The sequence below is a fragment of the Gossypium arboreum genome, chromosome 11 (assembly GCF_025698485.1).
Source record: "Gossypium arboreum isolate Shixiya-1 chromosome 11, ASM2569848v2, whole genome shotgun sequence".
Lineage (NCBI taxonomy): Eukaryota > Viridiplantae > Streptophyta > Magnoliopsida > Malvales > Malvaceae > Gossypium > Gossypium arboreum.
Genome location: NC_069080.1, coordinates 107,301,799 through 107,328,693, shown reverse-complemented (window position 1 = coordinate 107,328,693; position 26,895 = coordinate 107,301,799). Strand labels below are relative to the sequence as shown.

Sequence of the window (26,895 nt, the reverse complement as noted above, 5' to 3'; positions counted from 1 at the left end):
AAATGATTCCGATCCTTCTCCTGATTCTACTTTTCAGCACGCTTTACCTATTCAGCTATCTTAGCCTTCTCCACCAAAACCGCAAAGTCTCACTCCCTCTGCGAAGCAATCAACACCCTAAGATCATCTCTAAGACCATCCTCGAAGCGCACACTTCGTTCATATTCCGTAGCGACTATGCCCACGGCATACCGGCTTAACCTCAGAAACTCGGCCTCGTACTCAGCAACTGTTTTACCTCCTTGCACCAGATTCAAGAATTCCTTTCTGCGGGCGTCCACATAACTCGCCCCAACATACTTCCCTTTAAAGGCCGTCTTAAACAGTTCCCAAGTTACCCTATCAGCCGGGATCTCTTCCCTCACAGTGAGCCACCATTGATAGGCCTCGTCCCGCAGCAACGATATGGCTCCCTTCAGCTTCTGCTCCACAGAGCAGTCCAAGTCGTCCATAATCCGTTCTGTGGCCTCCAACCAATATTCTGCCACATTCGGGGCTATACCAGACATGCCCCTAAAGATCTCCGCTCTGTTAGCCCGAAGTCGTTCAGAAATAGATCCCCAAACTCGATTGCCCATACTTACCCCAGCAACCCTTTCCAAAATACGAAGCATTGCCTGTGACAGGGCATCATCCTCGGCACCGCGGTCATGAGACTCTTCCTCTATTGTCGGTGGTACCGGAGCATCCACCGCCGGCATATGTCTCGAAGACGAAGATCTCGCTCGAGCACTTCCTCGGCTCCGTCCACGGCCTCTTGTACTCATATCGTATTATCTTGATTACGAATTTTTATGCATCAATTACTATTCCAGTGTTTATTACAGATGTTTTATGAATCAGACAGAAATTCAGAGTTTGTTTTCGCAGAATCGAAGTCTAGCTACAGTTTCAGTCTCTTATCAAATTTTCTTATGGTTTCAGTATCGTCCTATCTAGAGTATCCTAATAGGGTTTCAGTATAGACAGATAATTTAGGAGAATATTTAGAAAAGTTCAGAGTAATACTTACAGGCTTGGGCCGGAGATTCGGAATGCCACCTTCTAAAGATCTAAATTTTGAAAATCGCGTTTTTCGCAAAAAAAATTTTGTTTCTGAAAATCTTTGTTTATTTGTAAACCCATTCCACAGCCGAGTTGTTGCAACCTAGACTCTGATACCACTCACTATAACACCCCAAACCCGGCCCAGACGTTATGACCGGATCCGACATGCCACATCGAAGCGTTCAAAACATTTTATATTGTTGATCTAGAAAAACTTACTTAGTGTTTTAAAAGATAATTTCATTATAGGTTAAAGTGAATGGAAGCTGTGCTCCAGGTAGGAAACTGAAAAAGAGGTGGTGAGTTCATCGGACTGCTTAAGTGCCAAGCTCCCTTCGGATCCAATCCTAGACATGCATACCGCCATTGCCACACCTTAATGTCATGGATATTTCTACGAAACCGATTTGATTAAGTCATTTTTAGGAAAAGTGATTAATTTTGGAAAATACTTTCATTGCGGAAGCTTTGCTTGTTGTTGTGTTATTTTGAAATCAATTGTTGTTTTTTTTTGAAGACGCGCCCTAAAGCTATCCAATCTCAACAGTTAAAATAAGTAATACCTATCTTAGTAATACATACTAAAACCATAAAAAATAATTAAACGGCCTTATTACATTTAAAAACCCAAAACTTCAAACGTAAATAAAATGATGTCCAGTTCACTAGAAGAAAATCAAACTTTCAGAATGGGTGGCCACTCCGAATTCCCTCACAGCTCCAAGCCCACTATGGTTGGGGATTTCCTGCGTTGATGAAAAAAAAAGGGGTGAGTTTGGGGAAACTCAGTGTGTAAGGAAAACCCATTCAAAGCCCAAGTCACTCAAGCCTATTGGGCCTAAGCCCATTCAGTAACAGATGGTCTGGACCAGAGCCCTTTTCAGATTACAATAAACTGGGCCTTAGCCCCTTATTCAGATAACAGTATGGCCCATAGGCCCATTTCAAAATACATGCAACATCAATAACATATGCAAGCCCATTTGGGGAGACTACTCAACCCACCAACCACTACACTCCACCCGTACCAGCCCTACACTCCATGTGGGGAATAGCTCAACCCACCCATTTAACACTCCACGATTGTGCCTTGCTACTCAGTTAAAAGTAAATTGAGGCAAAGCCTCCAGTACATGGACAAGCCACTTTCAGTACTTCCTCCATCAATATCCCAATCCCATGCATCAGATAATAACAACATGGCATGCAATAAATAACAATAGTCAAACATGCATTTAGGTCAATTTAACCCTAGGGATATTTCGGTAATTTATCTACTAGAGGTAAAATTATAAATTTTCCACTTTTAAAGGTATTTCAGTAATTTGTCTATTTTAGGGTTTTTCATGCATATTCCTACTTTTCACGTACTAACAGAATCACGTACCGAGGGTTCTTACCAAATTGGGCCCGTTGGCCCATCATTCCAATTTTGGCCCATTAAGCCCAAAAATATCGAGGGCACAGAAATCATGCACTTTGCAGTCCAAATTTTGCAACTTACCAAAAACATTAATCAATTTACCTCACGAGCATTCGCACACTCGCAAATATACAAAATACCAGTTTTCAGCATTTCGGCTTTTCGACTTTTGTCGATCCAGACTAAGAAAGAGGGTGTTAGTTACACACCTGTTTGCGACGATATGCTAACGAGATCCACACACGAACTGCCTACAATTGGATTACTAACACATTAATCTAACTATTCAAATACGAACTATGTATTAACCCCTTACAATATTCGGCCAACCACACCTACAGATCATAGTAAGCTTATAAGAAATCAATAAGCAACTCATTAACAAATTTTTGTCAATGTTTACCACATAATCATAATCTCACTGCAAGCTGTCTTCCTGAACAACAGTCACTAAATCATTTATAACTGGAGCTATGAAACTCCAAATCAAGTGCCGTTAATTTTACTTGACAATAGACTCATATATCTTCTATCCATAAAATTTTCAGAATTTTTGGTTTAGCCAATCAATACCAGATTTTTCTTAAAGTTTCGCATGTTTCACTGTTTGACTAATCTGACCACTCTTCATTACGAATCAAATTTCTCATTGTAAAGAATTCAAAATATGTTCTTGTTTATTTCATTTGAAACTAGACTCAACAAGCTTTAATTACATAATTTATTCAGCTTCTAATTCATCTCCCACAATTTATGGTGATTTTCCAAAGTCACGTTACTACTGTTGTCCCAAACAGATTTATTACCAAATCACTCTTTCACACATAACTTGCATGCATGTTTTTTTTAAACATGTATATAACCAATAAATCATCACATATCTATGATTTTACTTATGTATAATCTCCATTTCATCATTTTAAAGCACAACATATTAGCCGATTTTTCCCCTTAGCATCTAAGCATATGCATGCTTATTTGTTTGGCTCAACTTCACATATCTTCCATTTTTCATCAAAAGAACATGAAACAACAACCATTTCCTTCATTTTAATTCATGACCAAATGCTCACAACACAACCAAAAACCAAAATATGCTTCAAGAGTTAAGGTAGAATCAAGAAGAACTTATGAACATCAAGATAGAAGCAAACTACCATGAACTTACATTCAATTTTCTTCCCCAAGTGACCGAACATTCAAGAGCTTTCTCCTCTCCTTTCTCTTCTCTAACTTTAGGCTATGATGAACAAAGATGGACAAAACTTTGTTCTTTTCACCCCTTTTTTTTAATAAAATTTTATATTTCATCCATTTAATTCTTTAATACAAAAGACATGAAATTCCCATCATGGAACATTTACCTAACCCATTATCATGGAACATTTACCTAACCCATTATCATGAAACATTTACCTAATCATGAAACATTTACCTAACCCATTATCATGGAACATTTACCTAACCCATTATCAATTTGTATCAATTTGTACCATAAATTATGGATATCAAGTGCACATTTTGTCTACAACAACATGATGGCTGGCCACTTCATGTAAAATGGGAGGTTTGTCATGCAAATCCTCCTATTTTGCACTCCTATTTATTTGGCCACTTCAATTTAGCCTATAGCATTTTCAAATATTTTCACATAGGTCCTATTTCATAATTTCACCCCCTTTTTCTTATGGAACAAAAATTAACTAAAATTGTCAGGTTCTATCTTAAGCTTGGGCCTTCTAGAGGCCCACTAACATAATTAAACCTATGCCAACATTCACAGAATTCCCGAAAATTGGGGCGTTACATAAGAAGTTGAACAATCAACCATCATAAATCAACAAGAAAGTTATCAACCAAGTTCAACAACAACACTAACCAAAAATCAACTATGCCTCTCCCCTTAACTGCACAAAACTCCCCATTTTTTTAATAAAGAAAAACTCAACATGTGCCAAACCAATGAGCATTGCCCAAGTTAGGCTATTAGAATACTTGAATAAAGAGTTAGCCTGCCTTGATAAAGACATCTAATATCATAAGCAGCAGTTGAAAATGATTTAAGGTCAAAGAACTAACGCTTATCGATACAAACCTGTTTGCTCAACAAAATTGAATGCCTTTTTTGGCATTTTTGAAAAAAGAAAAAGGGAGAGTAAGTTCAAACGGAGGAGCATAGAATTGGAGAGTTGGTAGCTAACTTGTTTATTGATGATGTATTTTTTTTTTTATTTAATGATATTGAAGTTTGTTTCATTTTGGACTTTTTGGTGATTTACAAATCATGGTATTTGATGGAATGTCTTTTGTTGATTACTTAATCTTGCCAATCTTTTCTATGATATTTTAATACTATGTGATTTAATTGTTGATACCTTTTGTTAGCTTGTATTAATAGTTTATTCCATGGTTTAAATTCATAGTTAAGTATATGGTTAAATGGGGAGTATTGAGTTGGTAATCCTTACTTGAAATGCTGCTAAGTTTTTGTTCAAAAATGACAAAGGGAGAGAGAGTGCAAGTTATAAGTGTCATCTTCAATACTAATTGCAACTTAAGAAAAAGTTAGCATAACATTGTAACATACCTTATTTAATTGGTATGTTTTGACCAAATAAGTGGACCTTTAATTATTGATCTTTGAAGACATTTTATCATCGAATCAATGAAGACTTTACATGCAAGAATCAAGACAAGTATAGAATGAATTTAGTCTTTCAATACAATCAAAGTTTCCTTAAATAGAAGATTTAATCTTCTAGAAATTTGATGACAAGATCTTTTCTAAATATACATTTTATTGAACACCTTTTTAAATGGCTATTTTAGTGGGATTTGTGATCATTATTTATTATAATTAAACAAGCCTTTTTTGTATATATGGTGAAAGTTGTGTTTAGGTTAAGGGTACAAATTAGAGAGCACTTTTTGTTAATTTAGGAAATGTTTTATGAACACAAAATTGTAAGTAAATTGAATTATATTCATCAGTTTACATCAAAGATTTTAGAGATAAAGACTTATAGGGAAAGTAATTTAGTTCGAAGTATATGAAAGAGATTGCAGCTTGATAAGTGAGTTAACTTAAATAAATTAATTTAGTTCGAAGTATATGAGAGAGGTTGCAGCTTGATAAGTGAGTTAACTTAAATAAAGTAATTTAGTTCGAAGTATATGAGAGAGGTTGCAGTTGTATAAGTGAGTTAAACTTAAATCACACTTGTACTTATTGATTGCTTATTGGATTACTTTTTCGACAAGGCCTTGTAATATAAGAAAATTTTTAACTAAATTGAACAATTTTTTTGTGTCCATTTCTACTATTTTTAAGTAGCTATTTCGTCTAGTTGTAACTGAATGAACATAAAGGCAAAAATTAACCAACTTTCATATATAATCAAAAATTCAACTCAATACTAATTTTGTATTTTTAGTATGTAATCTTTTTTGGCTAGGTTCGTTGAGATGAAAAATGTTTTGGTTTTGTAGGGAGGTTATCACATACATGAAATATCTTACGATGACCAACAAAAATATATACCAAATTTTAAATTTTTGGTTAAATTTTAATCTTCAAACGTCATTATTAAAATTTAGGCCACGTTGATCAAGTGTCAATTTAGTGAATCAAGAAATGACTTGACATTCCTTCAATATTTAATTCTAAAAAAGATCGACCCTTGATGTTTTACATTTCATTATATGTTATATTTTTCATATATATTTTTAATAATCTCATTATATGTCTTGATCATATCTATTTTTTTGACACAATATTTAGAATTACCCGCAACTCTTCCTCAATCCATAAATAGGAAGATAATACGCTTCAGTGCATTTTAACCCACGTCTTCCTACATTGGTAATAATGCCCATGCCAATCGAGTTAAAACTCAATCGACTCTTTTTTTTTTGTGATTATTTGTGAGAAGTATACTATAAAAGTTTATTTATCTATACTATTATTTAAGCTCCTCACTGAATCAATGTTACTTTTAACCAAGTCACCGACTTAGTTAGGAAGTAACAGGAATGTTCTCCCGTAATTAAAATATGTAATATTATTTGAGGGTACTTTAGTCTTTTCACTTCAAAAAAATCAATAAAATAAGGATATGGTAGGATTTGAACTCACATCAATTGTATTAATAAAACATTTAATTTACCACTAAATTAAAACTTTATTTTGATTTTATGCATTTTAATGTTATTATGCACACTTTAGTACATCCATAAGTTATATATATATATATATATATATATATATATATTAATAATGCATTTGATTGAATTGATATTACAAGTTAACTCGGCACCGACTCAATATTGATGACAACACCTTGATAAACAATTTAATCTAATTTTTTCATTTTAATAAGGTACATATTTCATGTATTATTATTAATCAGTTTCAAATCATACATTTTATTATTTATTATATGTTATTTTTAAATAACAAATTTATACTCTAAATTTATTATTTTATGCGTTTAATAAGATTTCTAGTATATATAAATTATTTTATTTTCATTTATAAAAAGAATTCGTTCAAGGGATAACTTTAAGTTTTTCATGTTTTTGAATATACATCTAATTAGCTAATGTTCTAACTTGGGATTGAATACAGGGGCGAAGCCAAGGGGGCTGGCATGGGCCTCGGCCCCCCCCTAAAATGTAAAATTATTTTTTTAGGCCTTTAAATTTTATTTAAAATTTTAAATTAGTAAAGGTAAATTTGTACTTTGGCCCTCCTAAAATTATAAATATTTAATTTAATCCTTTACAAATTATAAAGATATAAACTATAAAAAATTAAAATTTCATCCGGCCCCCCTAAAAAATTTTTCTAGCTTTACCCCTGATTGAATATCAATAATGGCAACATATATTTTAGAAACTTATTTCAAACTATGTCAGCAATTTAGAATAATTGTTGCTTTTGGCATATTACTGGCACGGGCCATTGTAGTAATTGTGACTTTCAACTTTTTACCGTTGAGGTTAGTTTTGATTTTTATTTTTAGTTTTTTTGTTTACAAAGTTAATTATACATAGGAGAGGAGTTTACTTACACTACTGTAAAATTATAGTTTTACACATTTTAATAATTTTTTGTACAATTAATATTATAACGATCCCATCAAAACTTTGGAGTTAAGTGCATTTGGACAAGAGTAGTATTAGAATGGTGACCTCTTAAGAAGTCCTTGTGTTACACGCCACTTTTTTTTTATGTTGTGAAAGCAGAACAATAGGGTGCGTTAGATGGCCTTAAGCTTGCATGGGATATTGGTCTACGTTGTATAATTCTAGAAATGGACAGTTTAATTGTGACTCAGTTGATTCGGAATATAGCTCGACATCACTCAACGATTCTTCGGGTTATTATTATGATTTTACAACAATTTTGGGATGTTAAAGTACATTATACATATAGAGAAGGGAACAAAGTTGTGGATGGCTTAACTACTATGGCTTATCTTTACCCGTTAGATGTTCATTCTTTTGTTCAACCATCACAGGAAGTATTAAACCATGTTCACGATGACAATATTGGCCGGACTTAGCCAAGGATAGCTCAAGTTTAGAGGATTTCTCTCCTTTTTGTACCAATATATATATATATATATATATATATTGAGATATTTATTATTATCATATATGTAAATTCATGAATTGATACGATATCTTTATCATATCGATCTAAAAGATTGTCTATATTAATATATATTTAATGGTTGAAGTTTTTTTATATAAAACAAATAGTTAAAAGTTTTAATTTACTCTAAACTTGACATGCATAATCTATATGAATGAAGTGTGAAATATGAATGTTGAATTATTAAAATATTAATTATACAAAAAATATTAAAGAGTGTAAAACTACTCTAATTTTAAAATATTGTAAGTAAATTTCTCTCTATATATATATATTTAAAACCCCAATTTTAATTTAAATATAATTTTGATATAGAATTTGTTTTTGAATGATTTTATAAGAGATTATCCTAAATTTGGCAATCACGTAACTTCAAAGTAAATATTTGGCTGTTGAGGTATTATGCTGAGGGTACGTTTTTGTTTGTAAGTTCGTCTTTGTGTTGATTTTTGAGTTTGTTTACAAACTTGGACCCACGTCAAGGTATAAATCTGTGTCCATGAACAGGGTGCGTGCAACATATGTAAATATAGAGAGAGAGTGTGTGTGTAATAAATTTGAGAATACTTTGCTGAGGTACTAAATATGTGAATATTTGGATGAATACTTTGCTGCCCAAATCCACATGAAATATAAACAACTTCCAGAAAATGGCTTTCCTGATTCTTTTAAATCAGTAAATACTTTAAGAAAGCTAACAAGAAAGCAGCAACCATATACAGGGGACAGAGACTTACAAAAAGCCAAAGCTTGTTTGTTTCCTAGATGAAGAAGTGCTCCCTTTCTTGATTCCTCTCTAACTTGCTTATATCAAATTTTGACGGTATTGTTTAGACAAATCTTGCATGGTTATAAGATATTTAAGAAAAGCCAAGATCACCATACTGAAAATTAATTGTTCGAACTCGCATTGGACAACAAAGGGAGAGAAGCTGATTTCTGATATTTCATCATGTATATATACGCTGTGATGGTTAACATGTTCCATTCTCATTCAAAAATGTTAGGCAACAAGTTTAACTTTAAATAAATATGCTTCTTGAATAATTGTTCATTTTCCTTATTATTTGTTGAATAACATTGCCTTGAAAGGAAGGTTTGAGGACAAACCCTATGCAATCATCACAGCTAAGCAAAGCCTATTTCTCCCACATCAGGCTCGGATGACAGTAGGAAGCAGGAGACTTCTTATAAAAAAAGCGAGCTTGGCTTGGAACAAACATACCTTTCTCGGCCTTTTGGCTAAGATCAAGTGTAGTATCTGTTCTTATCAGTTTAATATCTGATACGTGGGCCATTGGCTCACACGATATTAAATTAATTTTTTTAGGGGGAAAGCTCACCACAGTAGCTTGCTACTGGGGCTTTCATGCGTCGCCTAAGCGTTGCACTATAGCTCAGGCCTGGCGCACCCCACCTAATCCAAGTTGAAATTTTGTTATTTTGCTTTTAATTAGAAGGCAAGTGATTCGGATTAAGCTATTTCTTGCTTTCCATGGTTCCTCTTTCAGTTATAGTTTTAGGATTTGTAGTTTAATCTGGCACATTAAAATAGTGCTACAGGTTTGAAATACAAGGAAAAGGGTTGTCTCACCATGGGGTACTTTTACAAATGCCCTGACTGCTGTCATTGTGTTTCTTTTTACCAAATATTTTGGGGACGAGAGCTTTGTTGTAGTCTTAGTTCCAACCAGGCTTGTAAGTTTCATGTAATGTTATGGAGTGGAATATGCTTTGAAGACATCATTTGTGTTGTATAAGATTTACCCTTGCCAATAATGATAGCCTGAACCTTCTGTCAAGGTCAGTTGCATATGTTTACAACATCTAAAAGAACATCTGAAATCTAAGATTTTTGTTTCAAGAAGTTTTCAAGTTTGCCATGTCATTATCAATCATGAACTTGCCCAAGTAGGAGGAGGTGCTGAGTTTATCTACCGAAAGCGAAATGCAGCCAACCAATTGCTGAATTACCAGAAAAAGAAAAACCAATCAACACTATTTTTGAATCAAAACTTGTTTTAACATCAACCATAGTATGCAATTGCAGCATATAGAAATGATTGGTTAGAGAAGTAATGAACTAAAAATGTCCTAAAAAAATTAAGACCAGGTTTAGAGAAGAAAATTGAAGAGAGCACACCATTCTTTGTCTACCCTTTTTAACCATTAAACTCATTTCATGATCTTTTCCATACCATAATATGCTTAAATTCCCTCATCCTCTATCTTGAAGGTAGCAAAGAAACATCATCTCTTTATAATTTTCTTTTTCCAAATGATATTTTAGTTTCTTAATGCGATTCTTTACTTGTTTTTCTTTAAAATGCATAGCTTGGTGTGTAAATACTTCATGTTAATCTTCCCCAAGGATTATTGCTTTGTTCTTACTTTTAACCACATTCATTGCTCTCTTTAATTTGAAGCAGGTTCTGTAGAAAGATGGGGGATACAATGGTAGGTAGGTATTGGTGTTACATATGCTCTCAAATGGTGATTCCAACGACAGAGCCTGCGATTAAATGCCCTTTATGTGAGTCCGGATTTGTGGAAGAAATGTCCAGCATAAGACATTACCCCAACAACAATGGTATTGATTTAGCATCAGTTAACAATCTTTCCCTTTTGGCTCCAATCTTGCTCGGCTCGATTGGCAGTTTAGGTGGCTCGCAGTTGCGTATCGCTGGTAGGGATCAAATTAATGATAACAACTCATCACAAGATGCATTGGGTGATGAATTCGGAAGTGAATTTGAAGCCCTGTTTAGGAGAAGATCTTCAGCTCTTGAAAATCCTTAAAATGGTAGAGAAAGGAACGACATAATGATCTTATCTGATCCATTCAATGACGAGGCTTTGATTGCTCAAGCATCATTCGGTGATTACTTAATAGGACATGGTTGGAACCTTTTGTTACAGTATTTTTCGGAGAACGATCTGAGCCTGTATGGAACCCCACCGGCATTGAAAGAAGCAATTGAAGCAATGCCAAATGTTACTATGGATGACAATTTACAGTGTTCTATATGTTTGGAGGATATCAAGATTGGATGTGAAGCAAAAGAAATGCCATGTAAACATAAATTCCATAATGGATGTATTACCCCATGGCTGGAACATCATAGCTCTTGTCCAGTATGCAGGTTTCAGCTGCCTTGGGATGATTCCAGGTTGGAGGCAAATCTTACCATCGATAGTGAAGGAAGAGTTGGCATTGTAGATGTTCGAAGTGGCAACTGGCTAGGAACCGGAAGACGGTATTGGATCCCGAATCCATTGCCTTATGATCGTTTACTGGCCTTACCAGGTTCCCAAAGTGGCTCTGCTTCAGCTTCATCGTCGGAGGCTATGCCAGGGAGTGAAAGTTCACCTCAGACGGATGGTATTTGATTTTTTTTTTTTTTACATTCAGATGATTTTAGTGGCATTAGCCTGAAAATTTTCTGCAGTATACTTTGCAGCCCAAGACTTGTTTGCCTGTTTTTAAATTCATAATTAAATTATGATGCAAAAGTGCAATAACTGTATATTTAACATGATAGTAAAAAAAAAGTGCATAAAAACCCTTTTATCATATAACATAAAAAATACTTATAACAGGAAAAGAAAAGAATTAAACATCAACATAAACCTATATTACAATTTACAAACACAAAAAAGTGTCCTCCAAGATTACAAAATTTCAAGGCAGTAGGCTCTTATAGAAGAAATGCAAAACATGTGGAAAGAGATTCTATATATATTTGTATAATTATAAAGTGGAGTTGGTCCTAGACTTGTGCATCTTATCATCCTGTGAAGATGGAGGCAATGAAGAAGAAGACGAGAATGCAGCATGGTATGACGATGAAGCTAGTTGAGCTAGGGCTGGAACAGCACCACCTGTAGATTTTTTTCAATCAATATACCATCAGATTCGCCAAGCGGCAACTATTAGTCCAAGCAAACATAATTCGATGAAGCAAGAGTTCATCAAATCTTATAACACAAGAATGATATTATAATCCTATTGAGACAATGAATAAATAATACATACTTAAAACAGATGCAACCAGAATGCTACACAAATGATATACCAATACAATCATAGAACATATTTTCAAATATTAAGAAATCTTCTAAAGCACACAATAAAGATAATCGTCAACATCTCTATTAAGAAACACAAATCCACTGGCTAGGCAACCTAATGACAGGAACAGATTCGTGTTTAAATATGAAACTAATCTCTGGAAAACATAGAAATAATTATTAAAATCCTATTTTTTATGCATGAAATAGTGTCATTACAAAAGAACTGAATCATTTCAATAAAAATTACATAAGATGACCGTTGAAGAGAAATTTTCTCACCTGCCAACCCTGCACAAGCAGAGGAGAATACTATCACAGGTGGTGCCTGCATGTAAATAAAGACAGATTACATGTGTTACACTATAATATCAAATGAAAACACAAGAGCATAGCATGCAGTATGATAAACATAAAGTTCAGCTTATATGTTTAAGGATGTAGGACTGGAAGGTGAGTAGTGAACCAGCTGGAACTGCCAAAAACCAATCGGTTCTTGACATGCAGGCAGCAGCATAAGGATGTGAAAAAGTGTCAACCTTGACAAACAACCCATCCAAAGCACTAACAGACGATTATCAAAATTGGTATATTTACCAATAAGGCACAGTAACTGAACAAGGACAGTTTAATTCTTATCATTTATCATAATCGAGGAAAAGAGTCTAAAATGCAGCGTGAAACTAACTTTCAGGCCACAAGTCCAAGTAATAAACATAGTTCATTGATAAGCACAACAAATGAAGGGCAAAAACACTTGAGGGACCCTGGAACAACCTCCACAACATTGAAAGCTTTTGACCAGAGATAAGTTCAGTTAGCAAATCTGAAACTATGCACCAATCCTAAGGCTGGAGATTACATCCAATTCAAAACAAAAGATAAATTAAGAGATTTGGCATGTATAGAACTTACACCAACAAGGAAATGCACCCACATGGGCCCCTTTACATACCTCCTGACTATTGGCATCACTGCACCAAGAAACATATGTCAGAAAGACAAACTAAACTCAGTTCTCTAAATGCAAGGCATCAAAAATAATTTTTAATTGATCATGTCAAATAGACATCAAACAGCAACAACCATGAATGGTAGATGCAGAAATAGAATCTTTAACATGGAACTTTAAGCACCAGCGCACAACTGAGTTTTTTACTCCCATGAGCAAGCAAGGATCAAATTTCAGTTTAGTCCGGTAGAAGAATGACACAATTTTGAAGTTGAAAGAGGAAAAAACAAACCTCAATAGAAAACATTAAATGCCGAAACTTGTTTGGAAATTGATTCTTCGTAAGCAACATGAACACTACTGTCGTGTAAAAGGAAGCACTTTTTTGAAAAAAGGCAACAATTCATAGAAGGCATTGCACAAAGATAGTCATTGAAGAAGCCATGCCCATGACAGTAATATAAAAACTTAAGTTACAGCAAGATAATCAAATCAAAGCATATCAACTGAAATATATCTAATCAGTGAAAGAAGAAGAAACAAATCCATATACCATGGTTGAACCCATAGAATGCGCTTGTAGTGCCCCCAGCAGCAGAGCCAATCTAAAATAACAATCAGAAACACACAAAATAAGCCATCCTCCAAAACATAAAAATACTCAAAATAAAAGATGAAGCAGAAGTACCCAAATTTCCAAAAACGGATCAAATAGAAAGCGAAAAAAAGGGTCCACATTGAAAGAAAAAGAGAAAAGGAGGGAGAGTTTTTACCATAGAAAAACTATCCCTAACAAGTGGAGCAACAGTCCATTCACTTGTTTCCTGCACCATAGAACCCCAAAAAAGAAAATTAAAAAGAACAAGGAAAAAGATAAAGATAAAGATGTACGTAAAGATTATTACCATCTCTTTGGAAAGAGGGCCAGCGCAGTGATGGCAACTTAAATTTCTTAGAGGGTTTGAATTTTCCATTGCTTTTCTTTTTTTCTAACTTCAAAAAGAGAAAAAAAAATACAACTCAAAACCTGATGACTCAAGTAGAAATCAATGTTAAAGCTGAGTTCAAGGTTTCAAAAATTACCTTAATTAATTTCCCGGTCTGTCTGTCGGAAACTTGAAGGCAAAAGAGGGCTTACGAGGCTGTGACACAGTAAGCGGCGGGGATGTGTGAAGAGAGATCGAGAGTTGATCCGAAAGGAAATCTTTAATAAGTTCCTTTACATATAATTGGTCAAATCAGGCTATTACTCTTTTATTACACATAAATTGTGGAATTAGTCTTTCTTTTCTAATAATGGTAAAAATTTATTTTGTATAATTTTTAAATTGGTTAATTTTAATTTATTTTTAAAGTTTTAAAATTTTAATCTCATTCACATGGCAACAATTAAATTTATTTAGGTAAATTTCAAATAAATTTATTTAGTTAAAATTTGATATTAATCATATAGTATGTTTAAACTATAGGTTTAATTCATATTATTTAATTTGATATTTTTAAGTTTTATATTTTTGAACTTTTAAGTTTCATTTTCAACTTAAATGATAATTTCATTAATATGTTTTAGTATTATATGAAAATAATAAGTGAACATAATATGTGATGTTTGATGAATTAGAATTTAGAAATAGTATAAATTAATGAATTTAAATATTATTATTTAAACGAGATTAAAATTTTAAAGTTTGGATAATGTGATTGTTAAAATTATCAATTTAAAATATAAAGCTACGAATAATATAAAAACTAATTTAACTTATATAATTGATTTTGATAAAACTTTTTAAAAATTTTCTTTTTAGTGATTTTAATTTAATATCCAACAAATTCATCATAACTTCATAGTTTTTAATAAAAGTGAAATTTAGATTATAGTTTAGATATAATTATTAATTAAATAGATTTTATATTAAGTTTTATTTTCGCCACGCATTGTAAAGTACGATTAAAGTTTTGAATGTGGTAATGTAATTTTTAAGTAAATGAATTTATAATTATTTATATAAAATATGAGTGAATGAGGAAATGACAAGACGTGACATATAATTGAATATAATAATGTGTTAAATTTTTTATAAAACAAATTATTAAATAGAATTATAAATGAGAAAAGTAGCATCAATATGAAATCAATGATACATGACACATAATTGAAAGTTATGTGATTTAGTGCCAATCACAACTAACAATTTTGGAGACAATTAACATAAATAAAATAAACATAAATTATATAAAAATTTAAATTGTCAATGATTTTGTTTATTTATTTATTTGGGTGAGTTTTATCTTAAATTATTTTGAAAAGTAGTAAATACTATAGGATGAATTTTAAATGATTAAGGTTTTTAAGATATTATAATATAAAATATTACAACAATATTGCTATTCAATTAACTCATAACACTAATTTAATACAAAACTTTATATATAACATAAATAAAATAAAATAATATAAATAGCAAATTGGAAGTTAATAAAACTTGTTAAATTATTATAATATTTTTAAAGGGTAAACTACAGATAGTCACCCAACTATCAAAAGTTCTCATTTTAGGCACCTTAAATAAAAAGTTTGTAATTTAAGCACCCACATTATATAGTTCATTAATTTTGGTCACTCCCGTTAAAAGCTCTAATGGAAATCTGGCATGACATTTTTTTTTGGCACGTGCACCAATCATTGGATGCAACATGGCATAATTTACCATATTATAAGTGTTGCATACTATTTTAGAGAACTAAAATATAATTTACTCAATACTAATTATGAACCAAAATAAAAGAAAAAAATAAATAAATAGTTGAAAAAAATCCAAAAATTCAAACTTCATCTTCATCCTCATATTTTAACTTAGAAAAAGAAACAACACATAAAAGAAGCTCTGATGGAAGAAGAAACACTATTCGGAGAAATCAAGAAACCGTTCAAAAAGAAAATGTTCAGTCTTTTTACTCTTGAATTTGACCTCTTGAAGAGGAAACTTTCTAAAGTCAGATACAGAGAGATTGAGAAATATTTAAATGTTATGAAAGATTTCAAAATCCATACTTTGAATTCGATTGTTTGAAGGGAAAATGGAAACCCTTTTAACAAAAGAGCTTTTGAGGAAGATCTAAGTACTTGAAGCGGGACATGTCGATCTCAAGCGAGAAATTTCAATTTTTAAAAAATTCGGTGGCAATTTTTAGACTAATTTCACTCATTAAAGATCTTGCTCTACTTTCCCTCGATGTTCGCACTTCACGAGGAATGCAATGAAGCTTGTTGCTTGGAAGAAAGGTTCAGCTTCGTTTCGACACTCCTTATTGTTGCGAAGAGAAAGAAGAACAAAGACACTAGCAATGGTAACAACAATAACGAAGGAGACGTAGGAGGAGCAGTGTAACACCCCGTACCCGAGACCGTTTCCGGAGTCGAACACGAGGTGTTAACGGACTTAATTCATTAATTAAACAGCTCATACAATTCATTTTAAAATTTCCAGACAAGCTGGCTAACTGCATCACAGTCACTTTAAAAATCATATCTCGAGTTACGAAACTCGAAATCCAATTCCATAAATTTTTCCTAAAACTAGACTCATATATATATCTACTAATTTTTTTCTAGAATTTTTGGTTGGGCCAATTAGTACAGTTTATTAGTTAAAGTCTCCCCTGTTTCAGGGTTCAACTACTCTGACCTCTGTGTATTACGAATCAGATATCTCCCTGTACAGAGCTTCAATGACTATGCCGTTTGTCTCTAATAAAACTAGACTCAATAAGGAATCTGTACATATAAAGTGTGACTTCTAATTATCTTTGTAAAATTTATGGTGAATTTCCAAAGTCAGAATAGGGGATCCAGAAATTGCTCTGGCCCTGTTTCACAAAAATTTAAACATCTCATAAAATATAGCTCATATACCTGTTTTGCTTATTCCATATGAAAATAGACTCATCAAGCTTCGATTCCATAACTTATTCATTATTTAATTCCATTTCTACTATTTTTAGTGATTTTTCAAACTCACGTCACTGCTGCTGTCTGAATCTATTTTATGGTAAATTTTACCTATTTCATGGTTTCCATGGATTAGCTAGCAATTTGACATACATAATACCAAATATGATCATGATTAGCCATTCCAATGGCTAATCATTACCAAGCATTTCTATTTCCATACCACTCAATAACCATATCATAAGTCCATACATATAAAATGATTATAATGCTATACATGCCATACTCAAAATATACAAGCCATTATGCCAAGATGGTATACGGATAGTGTGAGCGTGCCTCCGACCGTTTCCGATTTCCGAGCTGGCTTGTCAACACTACAAGGAATGAAAAGGAGAGAGTAAGCATAAATGCTTAGTAAGCTCACATGAAAATAGCAAGTAACATAACCATATAAGCAAACATAAAACATCATTTGCATAATCATCACCAAGACATTCATATCACCTTTTCATTTATCATCTTACCATATTGTTGTTATATCGAGTTTTCAACCCGAGGGTTAAGTACATACCTGTTCAAAGTATCCATTTCACAACACTTACCAATACGTCCCTTTCATCTTGAGTATTCCTCCATTTGAGTAGAACTTTACCCGTTGAACACATCGGAATATAATTCGGATACATGGATAACTTGCACATAAGTGCCACATATGTAGCCAAGCTACCATGTAACCCGCCCATAAGTGAACTCGGACTCAACTCAACGAGCTCAGGCGTTCGATCCATAAGTGAACTCGGACTCAACTCAACGAGTTCGGATGCCCAAATATCCCAGTGACATGTCACTTGTATCCTAATCCATTCCCGAGGTTCAACGGACCTTTTCCCAATCATGTGTCTCAACCATCTTCTACGGAATGCCGATACCGATACTCGGTAGTATTTCACATTTTCCAAGTATATCACATAATTTGACATATTATCAAACAATTATCACAAGTATAATATTTCATAATAATTATCATATCATTTAAAAACATTAAAACATTTAAAATAATAACTATGTTACCAACATTTACATATGAACTTACCTCGTATGCGAAAATGGCTATTTTACCATTTCGTCCACCACTTGGTATTTTCCCCATTTTAGCCCAATTTCAGTTTTCCTTGCTCTATCATTTAAAATATAGTCTAATTAGGACTCACATTATTCAAATTGACCCAAAATCATATTTTGGAAAAATTACAATTTGCCCCTAAACTTTTGCATATTTACACTTTTGCCCCAAAGCTCGTAAATTAAAATTCAGCCTATTTTCTTATGTTTTATGACATGCTGATCATTTTTCCTTCTATGGCAACATCAAATTCTCACTCTAACATGTACTTATGACTATTAGGTATTTTTACCGATTAAGCCCTTTTGCTCGTTTTCACTTAAAACCGAGTAGCACAAGTTGTCTAACATAATTTAAAACCTCATATTCTATCATAAAACACCAAAATACACAAATTTCACCTATGGATATTTTTCCAAATATAAACCCTAGGTTAAATTATTGCTAGCATAAGCTAAATCGAGCAACCGGACTTCAAAACGTAAAAATCATTAAAACGAGGCTAGAACGAACTTACAATCGAGCTTGGAAGCTTGAAAACCCTAGCCATGGTTTCTCCTTGCTATATTCGGCCATGGGGTTGAAGATGAGCAAAATTGGCTTTTAATTTTGTATTTTAATTCATTTTACCCTAAATGACCAAAATGTCCTTACTACTAAACTTTCCAAAATTCCATCCATGTCCAATTTTGTCCATAGACTTAGAAATTGGTAAAATTACTCTTTAAGGACCTCTAATTAATAATCTAATTCAATTTTATGCAAAATACTTCTAGAACACAAGTTTTGCAATTTATTCAATTTAGTCCCAAATTTCAAATTAAGCACTTTATGCATAAAATTTCTTCACGAAATTTTCACACAATCATGCAATCATATCATAGACCTTAAAATAATCATAAAATAATTATTTATATCTCGGATTTTGTGGTCACGAAACCACTATTCGACTAGGCCCAAAATCGGATATTACAACTCTCCCCTTCGAGGATTTTCGTCCCCAAAATCTTACCGTAAAAGTGGTCTTCACTTTTAATCTCATATTTGGTGTCAAGAACTTGCACTTAGACTGTACCTCCAATACATCTCTTCAATTTCTCATATGATCTAAAAGCTTACAGTCTCAACTCTCAACTGTTCTTAAATTTTCAACCCTTCTCAATTTCCCATGATATCATGACATAAAACCTGGATCTCAACTTGATTTAATGGAGACCGGAATTCCAAGAAATCCGACAATCAAAGAGACCGAAATTCCATGAATCTGATGAGTAGGAATTCATTCAATACAGATGTGATTTATAGATCTCGCCAAACATTTAACAATAGGATACATCACATTTTCCTCTTTCCGCCATAGAAATAATTCTGATATGGCCTCAAGAATAATCCTTCTCATTTCCATCCCAATATCAACATTGACAAGGATAATTTTGATAGATCCCAATGCTCGGCTTTAACCCCTTTAACAACTTCGATTTTATGTAACATCGGATGCTCTAAACTATCACATTACCTCACTGTCTTGAAACACATCACAAGTCATACAACAATACATTACTGAAAGTCAGGAAGTCTTTGCTCAATGTAGACTAGTCTAGTTCAGACTCTTCGGTTACCAATATTCTCATCTATTCGAACTCTGTCAACATGTAATAAACTTTTTAGCTTTCACAAGATGGAAACCTTATCATTCGTAGTGACTTAAACTAATATTCAACTCTTTCTAATAAATATAGACTTTTCGTTCAAACTATTTACTCTTTGATCTGTACAAAATGAAATTCTATTATCAAACTTGGGAAAAATAATCCGACATAATTGTCACATGAAATCTTTCAAATAAATAATTTACCATACCGACTAAAACTCACGCTTTTATCACCTATGCCTTTCTCGATGTCAAATCCTTACGAAATTAGAAAATCCCAATACTAAAATCACCACATTACCAAGACCAAATTAGAAGTATAGTCATATTTGACATGATTATCACGAGTGAAGAACGATTGAACATGAGTCATAATTGACAAATTATGGAACAAAGATAACAAGAAAACCGAATAAAGAAATCCAAGATAGAGAAACCCGAATAAAGAAATCCGAATAAAGAGATCCGGATAAAGAAACCCAAGATACGATACTATGGAGAATCGAAAACCAAATTCATAGAGAAAATACGAGAATACCACGATAATTCTTCAAAGAAAGAAAGTCCAAAAGAAAACATTATTTAATCCCTTTGAAATCAAATATAACCAGATCAATATATCTTCCCATACATATATATCGATGAAGCATCAAGTAGAAGAAAGCAGAATCATAATATCATATGAATTCTCTCATCAATTCTTATTAGACGAAATGAAATAGAATACCCGATGAAATAGAGCAATATAAATTATAAACCAATCGGACTACCAATGCTTTCATCCAACACCAAATTAGAAGACATTCCCATATAACAAGAATTTCTTCGAAGATCAATAGCCATAGAAATATTTCGAGAACGGGTGAACACATAGAACATCTCAAAAGAGATCTAAATCATCCGGTCATAATCTGTCACACTCGGATAATTCACATTTGAAATATCATTTCCCCAACTAGTTCTGCCGTCACAAATTTCATATTAAATCATTCACTAACGAATGTGGATTCGAATAAATTTTGATTTACCAAAGAGAATTCCTTCTCTAATCGGGACGATGCATAATTCCAATAATCTTTATATCAATCGATACTTTCGCTCGACTTTACTTATCAGCTCATTTTCAATCTCGGATCATACTTATAATTATTCTATCTTTGAACTCTTTGGGTTTTCAACAGAAACTTATTCAATACAAATCTCATGAAATTCCATTATAAGTACCACTTTGGTAAGGGGAGGGTTGTAGGACCTCGACTCGACTTTCTTATACATACACATATGACACAACTTCCATCATCATAGTAACATCATCAAAATCATGTCATTCATTCATGTTGGCTTACACCAATTTTCCTATTGTCCCATTTAGACAATATACTTATACATACATTCTATGTTTTCTAGACGACTTTACTTATCCATTCATTTAATTAAATTAATTCATGCTCATGACATTATATAAGGCCAAACAAACATAAATATTTGCATCACAATCACAACTTTCATTTCGTGCATCATCATGTACATATCATTACAATCATACAATTCAGTCCAACAATTTAACATAGATAAGTTCATTTCATTATAATCCTTTACCTCATAAAAAAATTGTATATTATTAACATTCATCAACATTCAACGTCCAATCAAGACAAGGACATTTTCATTCGTATTATGATATTATGACCTTTATTCATACCTCTACTACTTTTTATTTATTCCGTTCATCTTATCAAGTAAGCCACATACACTACATCATATGAGCATTAAGCAAATATGAATATTTATCACAACATGAACTTTCATCTCACATATTATCACATATGTATCATAAACCTTTATTCATACTTTTCGAACCGAGACTTATCATAATCATAATTTTACTCAAATACCTTTACTTAACATTGAACATGGTTGGAGCAGCTCGGTTGGAGAGTACCCTGTCTAAATAAGACGGTACTTATACGCGTCGGAAGACATCACACTATCACAGATCAGTGGCATGTATAGCTAAACTTTTACACATGCTAGGTTAGTCCGAGAACCGACTAAACCTGCTCGATACCACTAAATGTAACACCCGTGCGAGACCATTTCGAGTCGAACACGAGGTGTTAACGGACTTAATTCATTAATTAAACAATTTCATACAATTCATTTTAAAATTTCCAGACAAGCTGGCTAACTGCATCACAGTCGCTTTAAAATCATATCTCGAGTTACTGAAACTCGAAATCCAATTCCATAAATTTTTCCTAAACCTAGACTCATATATATATCTACTAATTTTTTCTAGAATTTTGGTTGGGCCAATTAGTACATTTTATTAGTTAAAGTCTCCCCTATTTCAGGGTTCAACTACTCTGACCTCTGTGTATTACGAATCAGATATCTCCCTGTACAGAGCTTCAATGACTATGCCGTTTGTCTCTAATAAAACTAGACTCAATAAGGAATCTGTACATATAAAGCGTGACTTCTAATTATCTTTGTAAAATTTATGGTGAACTTCCAAAGTCAGAACAGGGGATCCAGAAATCGCTCTGGCCCTGTTTCACAAAAATTTAAACATCTCATAAAATATAGCTCATATACCTGTTTTGCTTATTCCATATGAAAATAGACTCATCAAGCTTCGATTCCATAACTTATTCATTATTTAATTCCATTTCTACTATTTTTAGTGATTTTTCAAACTCACATCACTGCTGCTGTCTGAATCTATTTTATGGTAAATTTTACCTATTTCATGGTTTCCATGGATTAGCTAGCAATTTGACATACATAATACCAAATATGATCATGATTAGCCATTCCAATGGCTAATCATTACCAAGCATTTCTATTTCCATACCACTCAATAACCATATCATAAGACCATACATATAAAATGATTATAATGCTATACATGCCATACTCAAAATATACAAGCCATTATGCCAAGATGGTATACGGATAGTGTGAGCGTGCCTCCGACCGCTTCCGATTTCGAGCTGGCTTGTCAACACTACAAGGAATGAAAAGGAGAGAGTAAGCATAAATGCTTAGTAATCTCACATGAAAATAGCAAGTAACATAACCATATAAGAAAACATAAAACATCATTTGCATAATCATCACCAAGACATTCATATCACCTTTTCATTTATCATCTTACCATATTGTTGTTATATCGAGTTTTCAACCCGAGGGTTAAGTACATACTGTTCAAAGTATCCATTTCACAACACTTACCAATACGTCCCTTTCATCTTGAGTATTCCTCCATTTGAGTAGAACTTTACCGTTGAACACATCGGAATATAATTCGGATACATGGATAACTTGCACATAAGTGCCACATATGTAGCCAAGCTACCATGTAACCCGCCCATAAGTGAACTCGGACTCAACTCAACGAGCTCGGCGTTCGCATCCATAAGTGAACTCGGACTCAACTCAACGAGTTCGGATGCCCAAATATCCCAGTGACATGTCACTTGTATCCTAATCCATTCCCGAGGTTCAACGGACCTTTTTCCCAATCATGTGTCTCAACCATCTTCTACGGAATGCCGATATCTGATACTCGGTAGTATTTCACATTTTCCAAGTATATCACATAATTTGACATATTATCAAACAATTATCACAAGTATAATATTTCATAATAATTATCATATCATTTAAAAACATTAAAACATTTAAAATAATAACTATGTTACCAACATTTACATATGAACTTACCTCGTATCTGAAAATGGCTATTTTACCATTTCGTCCACCACTTGGTATTTTCCCCATTTTAGCCCAATTTCAGTTTTCCTTGCTCTATCATTTAAAATATAGTCTAATTAGGACTCACATTATTCAAATTGACCCAAAATCATATTTTGGAAAAATTACAATTTTGCCCCTAAACTTTTGCATATTTACACTTTTGCCCCAAAGCTCGTAAATTAAAATTCAGCCTATTTTCTTATGTTTTATGACATGCTGATCATTTTTCCTTCTATGGCAACATCAAATTCTCACTCTAACATGTACTTATGACTATTAGGTATTTTTACCGATTAAGCCCTTTTGCTCGTTTTCAATTAAAACCGAGTAGCACAAGTTGTCTAACATAATTTAAAACCTCATATTCTATCATAAAACACCAAAATACACAAATTTCACCTATGGGTATTTTTCCAAATATAAACCCTAGGTTAAATTATTGCTAGCATAAGCTAAATCGAGCAACGGGACTTCAAAACGTAAAATCATTAAAAACGAGGCTAGAACGAACTTACAATCGAGCTTGGAAGCTTGAAAACCCTAGCCATGGTTTCTCCTTGCTATATTCGGCCATGGGGTTGAAGATGAGCAAAATTGGCTTTTAATTTTGTATTTTAATTCATTTTACCCTAAATGACCAAAATGTCCTTACTACTAAACTTTCCAAAATTCCATCCATGTCCAATTTTGTCCATAGACTTAGAAATTGGTAAAATTACTCTTTAAGGACCTCTAATTAATAATCTAATTCAATTTTATGCAAAATACTTCTAGAACACAAGATTTGCAATTTATTCAATTTAGTCCCAAATTTCAAATTAAGCACTTTATGCATAAAATTTCTTCACGAAATTTTCACACAATCATGCAATCATATCATAGACCTTAAAATAATCATAAAATAATTATTTATATCTCGGATTTTGTGGTCACGAAACCACTATTCCGACTAGGCCCAAAATCAGGATATTACAAGGAGCTATTGCAAGAATCGGGAACATTGAGCCAGTTGCCATCAATTTCCTTAAAAGAGGATATGGTTGTTGTTCCCCAATTTTTAGGGTAAGTTTATATGGAACTTACCACTCTATTTTATTTTATGTATGAATTATATTTGAATTTATGTTTATATATTTGAATTGATTAGAATTAGTGAATTTGACACATATGTCTAGAAATGGATTGAATTGTAAATTCATGTGAATATTGGCTATATGGAATCAATACAATATGTAAATATGACTATTAATTGATTATATAACTCAAAAATGAAAAAAAATAAATTATTTAAAGGAATTGGTATTTTCATTTATATGGAAATGATGTTCGAGTGAACTTAGTAAAATGTTAAGATACGTATGGCATGTCATTAGGGTTATATGCGTGATTGATCAGATATTTTACATGTTATTACGATCTAAAATTTGTTGCATATTCTCGAGTTTTACGTATAGCAGGTTTAGCCTAGACAGGTAACCTCGATAAATGTCAGGTTGTGTGAGCAGCTTAGTCTCGTGTATCTAAGTTTGTTTTACTATAGGTCCATTGGGCAATATTCAATTGAATGAAAATAGAAATTAGACTATGAAATGGAAATGAAATGGTATTTGGTTATACTTGATTGATATATGGATTGTTACATGACTTTGTTTAAATTGTGATATTATTTATGATTCTAGAATGCAACTAAGGCATTTAATTAGTGATGTTGTTATATGTATAGTTATGTCATAATGTGCCAAGGATAGTTAAGTTGGTTTCTGAATAGATTATTTAACTATGCCTTAATAATCAAGGTATCATTTAGTTTCTATTTGAAGTTACTAAGCATTCTTAATGCTTACCTTGGTTGTTTACTTTCCTTGTAGATTTTTACCTTGCAGAACTCCAAGCAGAATTAGCAGAGGAGCATACGCTATCTCGAGATGGTAGTTATAAAGTCATTTTGAATCTAGACTATGTGGCATGTAGTTAAAAGCCCTTAGTATGTATTTGGGTATTTTGGGGTTTGGTAGTCTCATGTTAATATTGATAATGGTTGATTTAATTATAACTTATGGTATGAAACCATGTAACACCCCTCACCCGTATTCACTATCAAAATAGGGTTACAAGGTATTAGTAATCAATACACATCATTTCAAACACAATTCATACATTCATTCATTCTTACTTAAACATCATTTAACACAATCCCATTGTCCCTTATAAGGGCTTACAAGGCCTTAAACATGCTTTAGAAATGGTTCAGGACTAAACCGATAACATACAAAATTCTTAGAAAACTTATAAAATTTTCAAACATATAAGGGTCACACGCCCGTATGAATAGGCCGTGTGCCTCACACGGCTAGTAGACACGCCCGTGTCTTAGGTCGTGTAGAAACAGGGCATACATACTAACTTGGGTCACACGGCCGACCACACGCCCGTGTGTCTAGCCCGTGTATCTTTCGAAGTGGCTACACACGTCCGTGTGCTAGGCAGTGTATCAGGCCGTGTCAATCCTGTAGGGTATACTGACTTATGCAACATGGCCAAGTCACACGCCCATGTGCTAGGCCGTGTTCCATTTAGGAGGTATACTGACTTGTGCCACACGGACAGTCACATGCCAGTGTGTGAGGCCATGTAGAGCATACTGACTTCAATTTATTACAACACCAGGGGACACACGGCTGTGTAGCATGATCGTGTGTGGCATACGGCTGAGACACACGCCCGTGACCCTGACCGTGTGGACAAAAATAGACCATTTGCAAAGCCAATTTTCCACCCTTTTTACGCATACCTACAAGAACTCAAATGGTACCATTACATCATACAAATAAGCAACCAAAATCATCATCCAATACACAATTCATGTTATATCCATTTCAACCAAGTTCAATACTTAATTCAATGCCAATTACCTATTTAAATACTTGTAGCATCAAACAACAATTTTGAAGCACATAATTTATCAAATTATCAACTTCAATCACACTATATAGATCATTTACTTAACTCAAAATATAACCATTTGAGCATTTATAAATCCATAACCACATTATACCAAAACATACCAAAGCATATACTTTTACAAGCCAAGTCTCATGGCTATATTCACAACCAATAACTAGCCTATACATGCCATATACCATATATACATATCTCAAAAGTACAAACTTAGGTGTTTGATAGTGCGATGATGTTCCCGATGACTCTCGAATCCGAGTTACCTTTATTTCACTATAAAACATAGACAAATAACAC

General features: G+C 33.1%; 2 protein-coding genes, 1 long non-coding RNA gene and 1 other non-coding gene across 4 annotated transcripts; 2 read left to right on the top strand and 2 right to left on the bottom strand.

The window, feature by feature from the left end:
* Positions 1-1,594: 1,594 nt before the first annotated feature.
* On the bottom strand, positions 1,595-2,681 carry LOC128283490 (uncharacterized). The gene is made up of 2 exons (XR_008273850.1): positions 2,573-2,681; positions 1,595-1,793 (listed from the first exon to the last, which is right to left on the bottom strand). It is a non-coding gene; the product is annotated as an uncharacterized LOC128283490 (long non-coding RNA).
* Positions 2,682-9,350: 6,669 nt separating this feature from the next.
* On the top strand, positions 9,351-9,546 carry LOC128284678 (U2 spliceosomal RNA). The gene has a single exon (XR_008275100.1). It is a non-coding gene; the product is annotated as a U2 spliceosomal RNA (small nuclear RNA).
* A 676-nt stretch (positions 9,547-10,222) lies between these two features.
* On the top strand, positions 10,223-11,651 carry LOC108471274 (E3 ubiquitin-protein ligase SIRP1-like). The gene is made up of 2 exons (XM_017772913.2): positions 10,223-10,365; positions 10,559-11,651. The coding sequence occupies exon 2, from the start codon at positions 10,953-10,955 to the stop codon at positions 11,517-11,519; it is 567 nt and encodes a 188-aa protein (XP_017628402.1). The 5' UTR covers positions 10,223-10,365; positions 10,559-10,952; the 3' UTR covers positions 11,520-11,651.
* A 20-nt stretch (positions 11,652-11,671) lies between these two features.
* On the bottom strand, positions 11,672-14,407 carry LOC108471275 (uncharacterized). Its single transcript, XM_017772914.2, has 7 exons — positions 14,236-14,407; positions 14,058-14,145; positions 13,926-13,976; positions 13,706-13,757; positions 13,116-13,174; positions 12,483-12,528; positions 11,672-12,011 (listed from the first exon to the last, which is right to left on the bottom strand). The coding sequence occupies exons 2-7, from the start codon at positions 14,124-14,126 to the stop codon at positions 11,881-11,883; spliced, it is 408 nt and encodes a 135-aa protein (XP_017628403.1). The 5' UTR covers positions 14,127-14,145; positions 14,236-14,407; the 3' UTR covers positions 11,672-11,880.
* Positions 14,408-26,895: the final 12,488 nt, after the last annotated feature.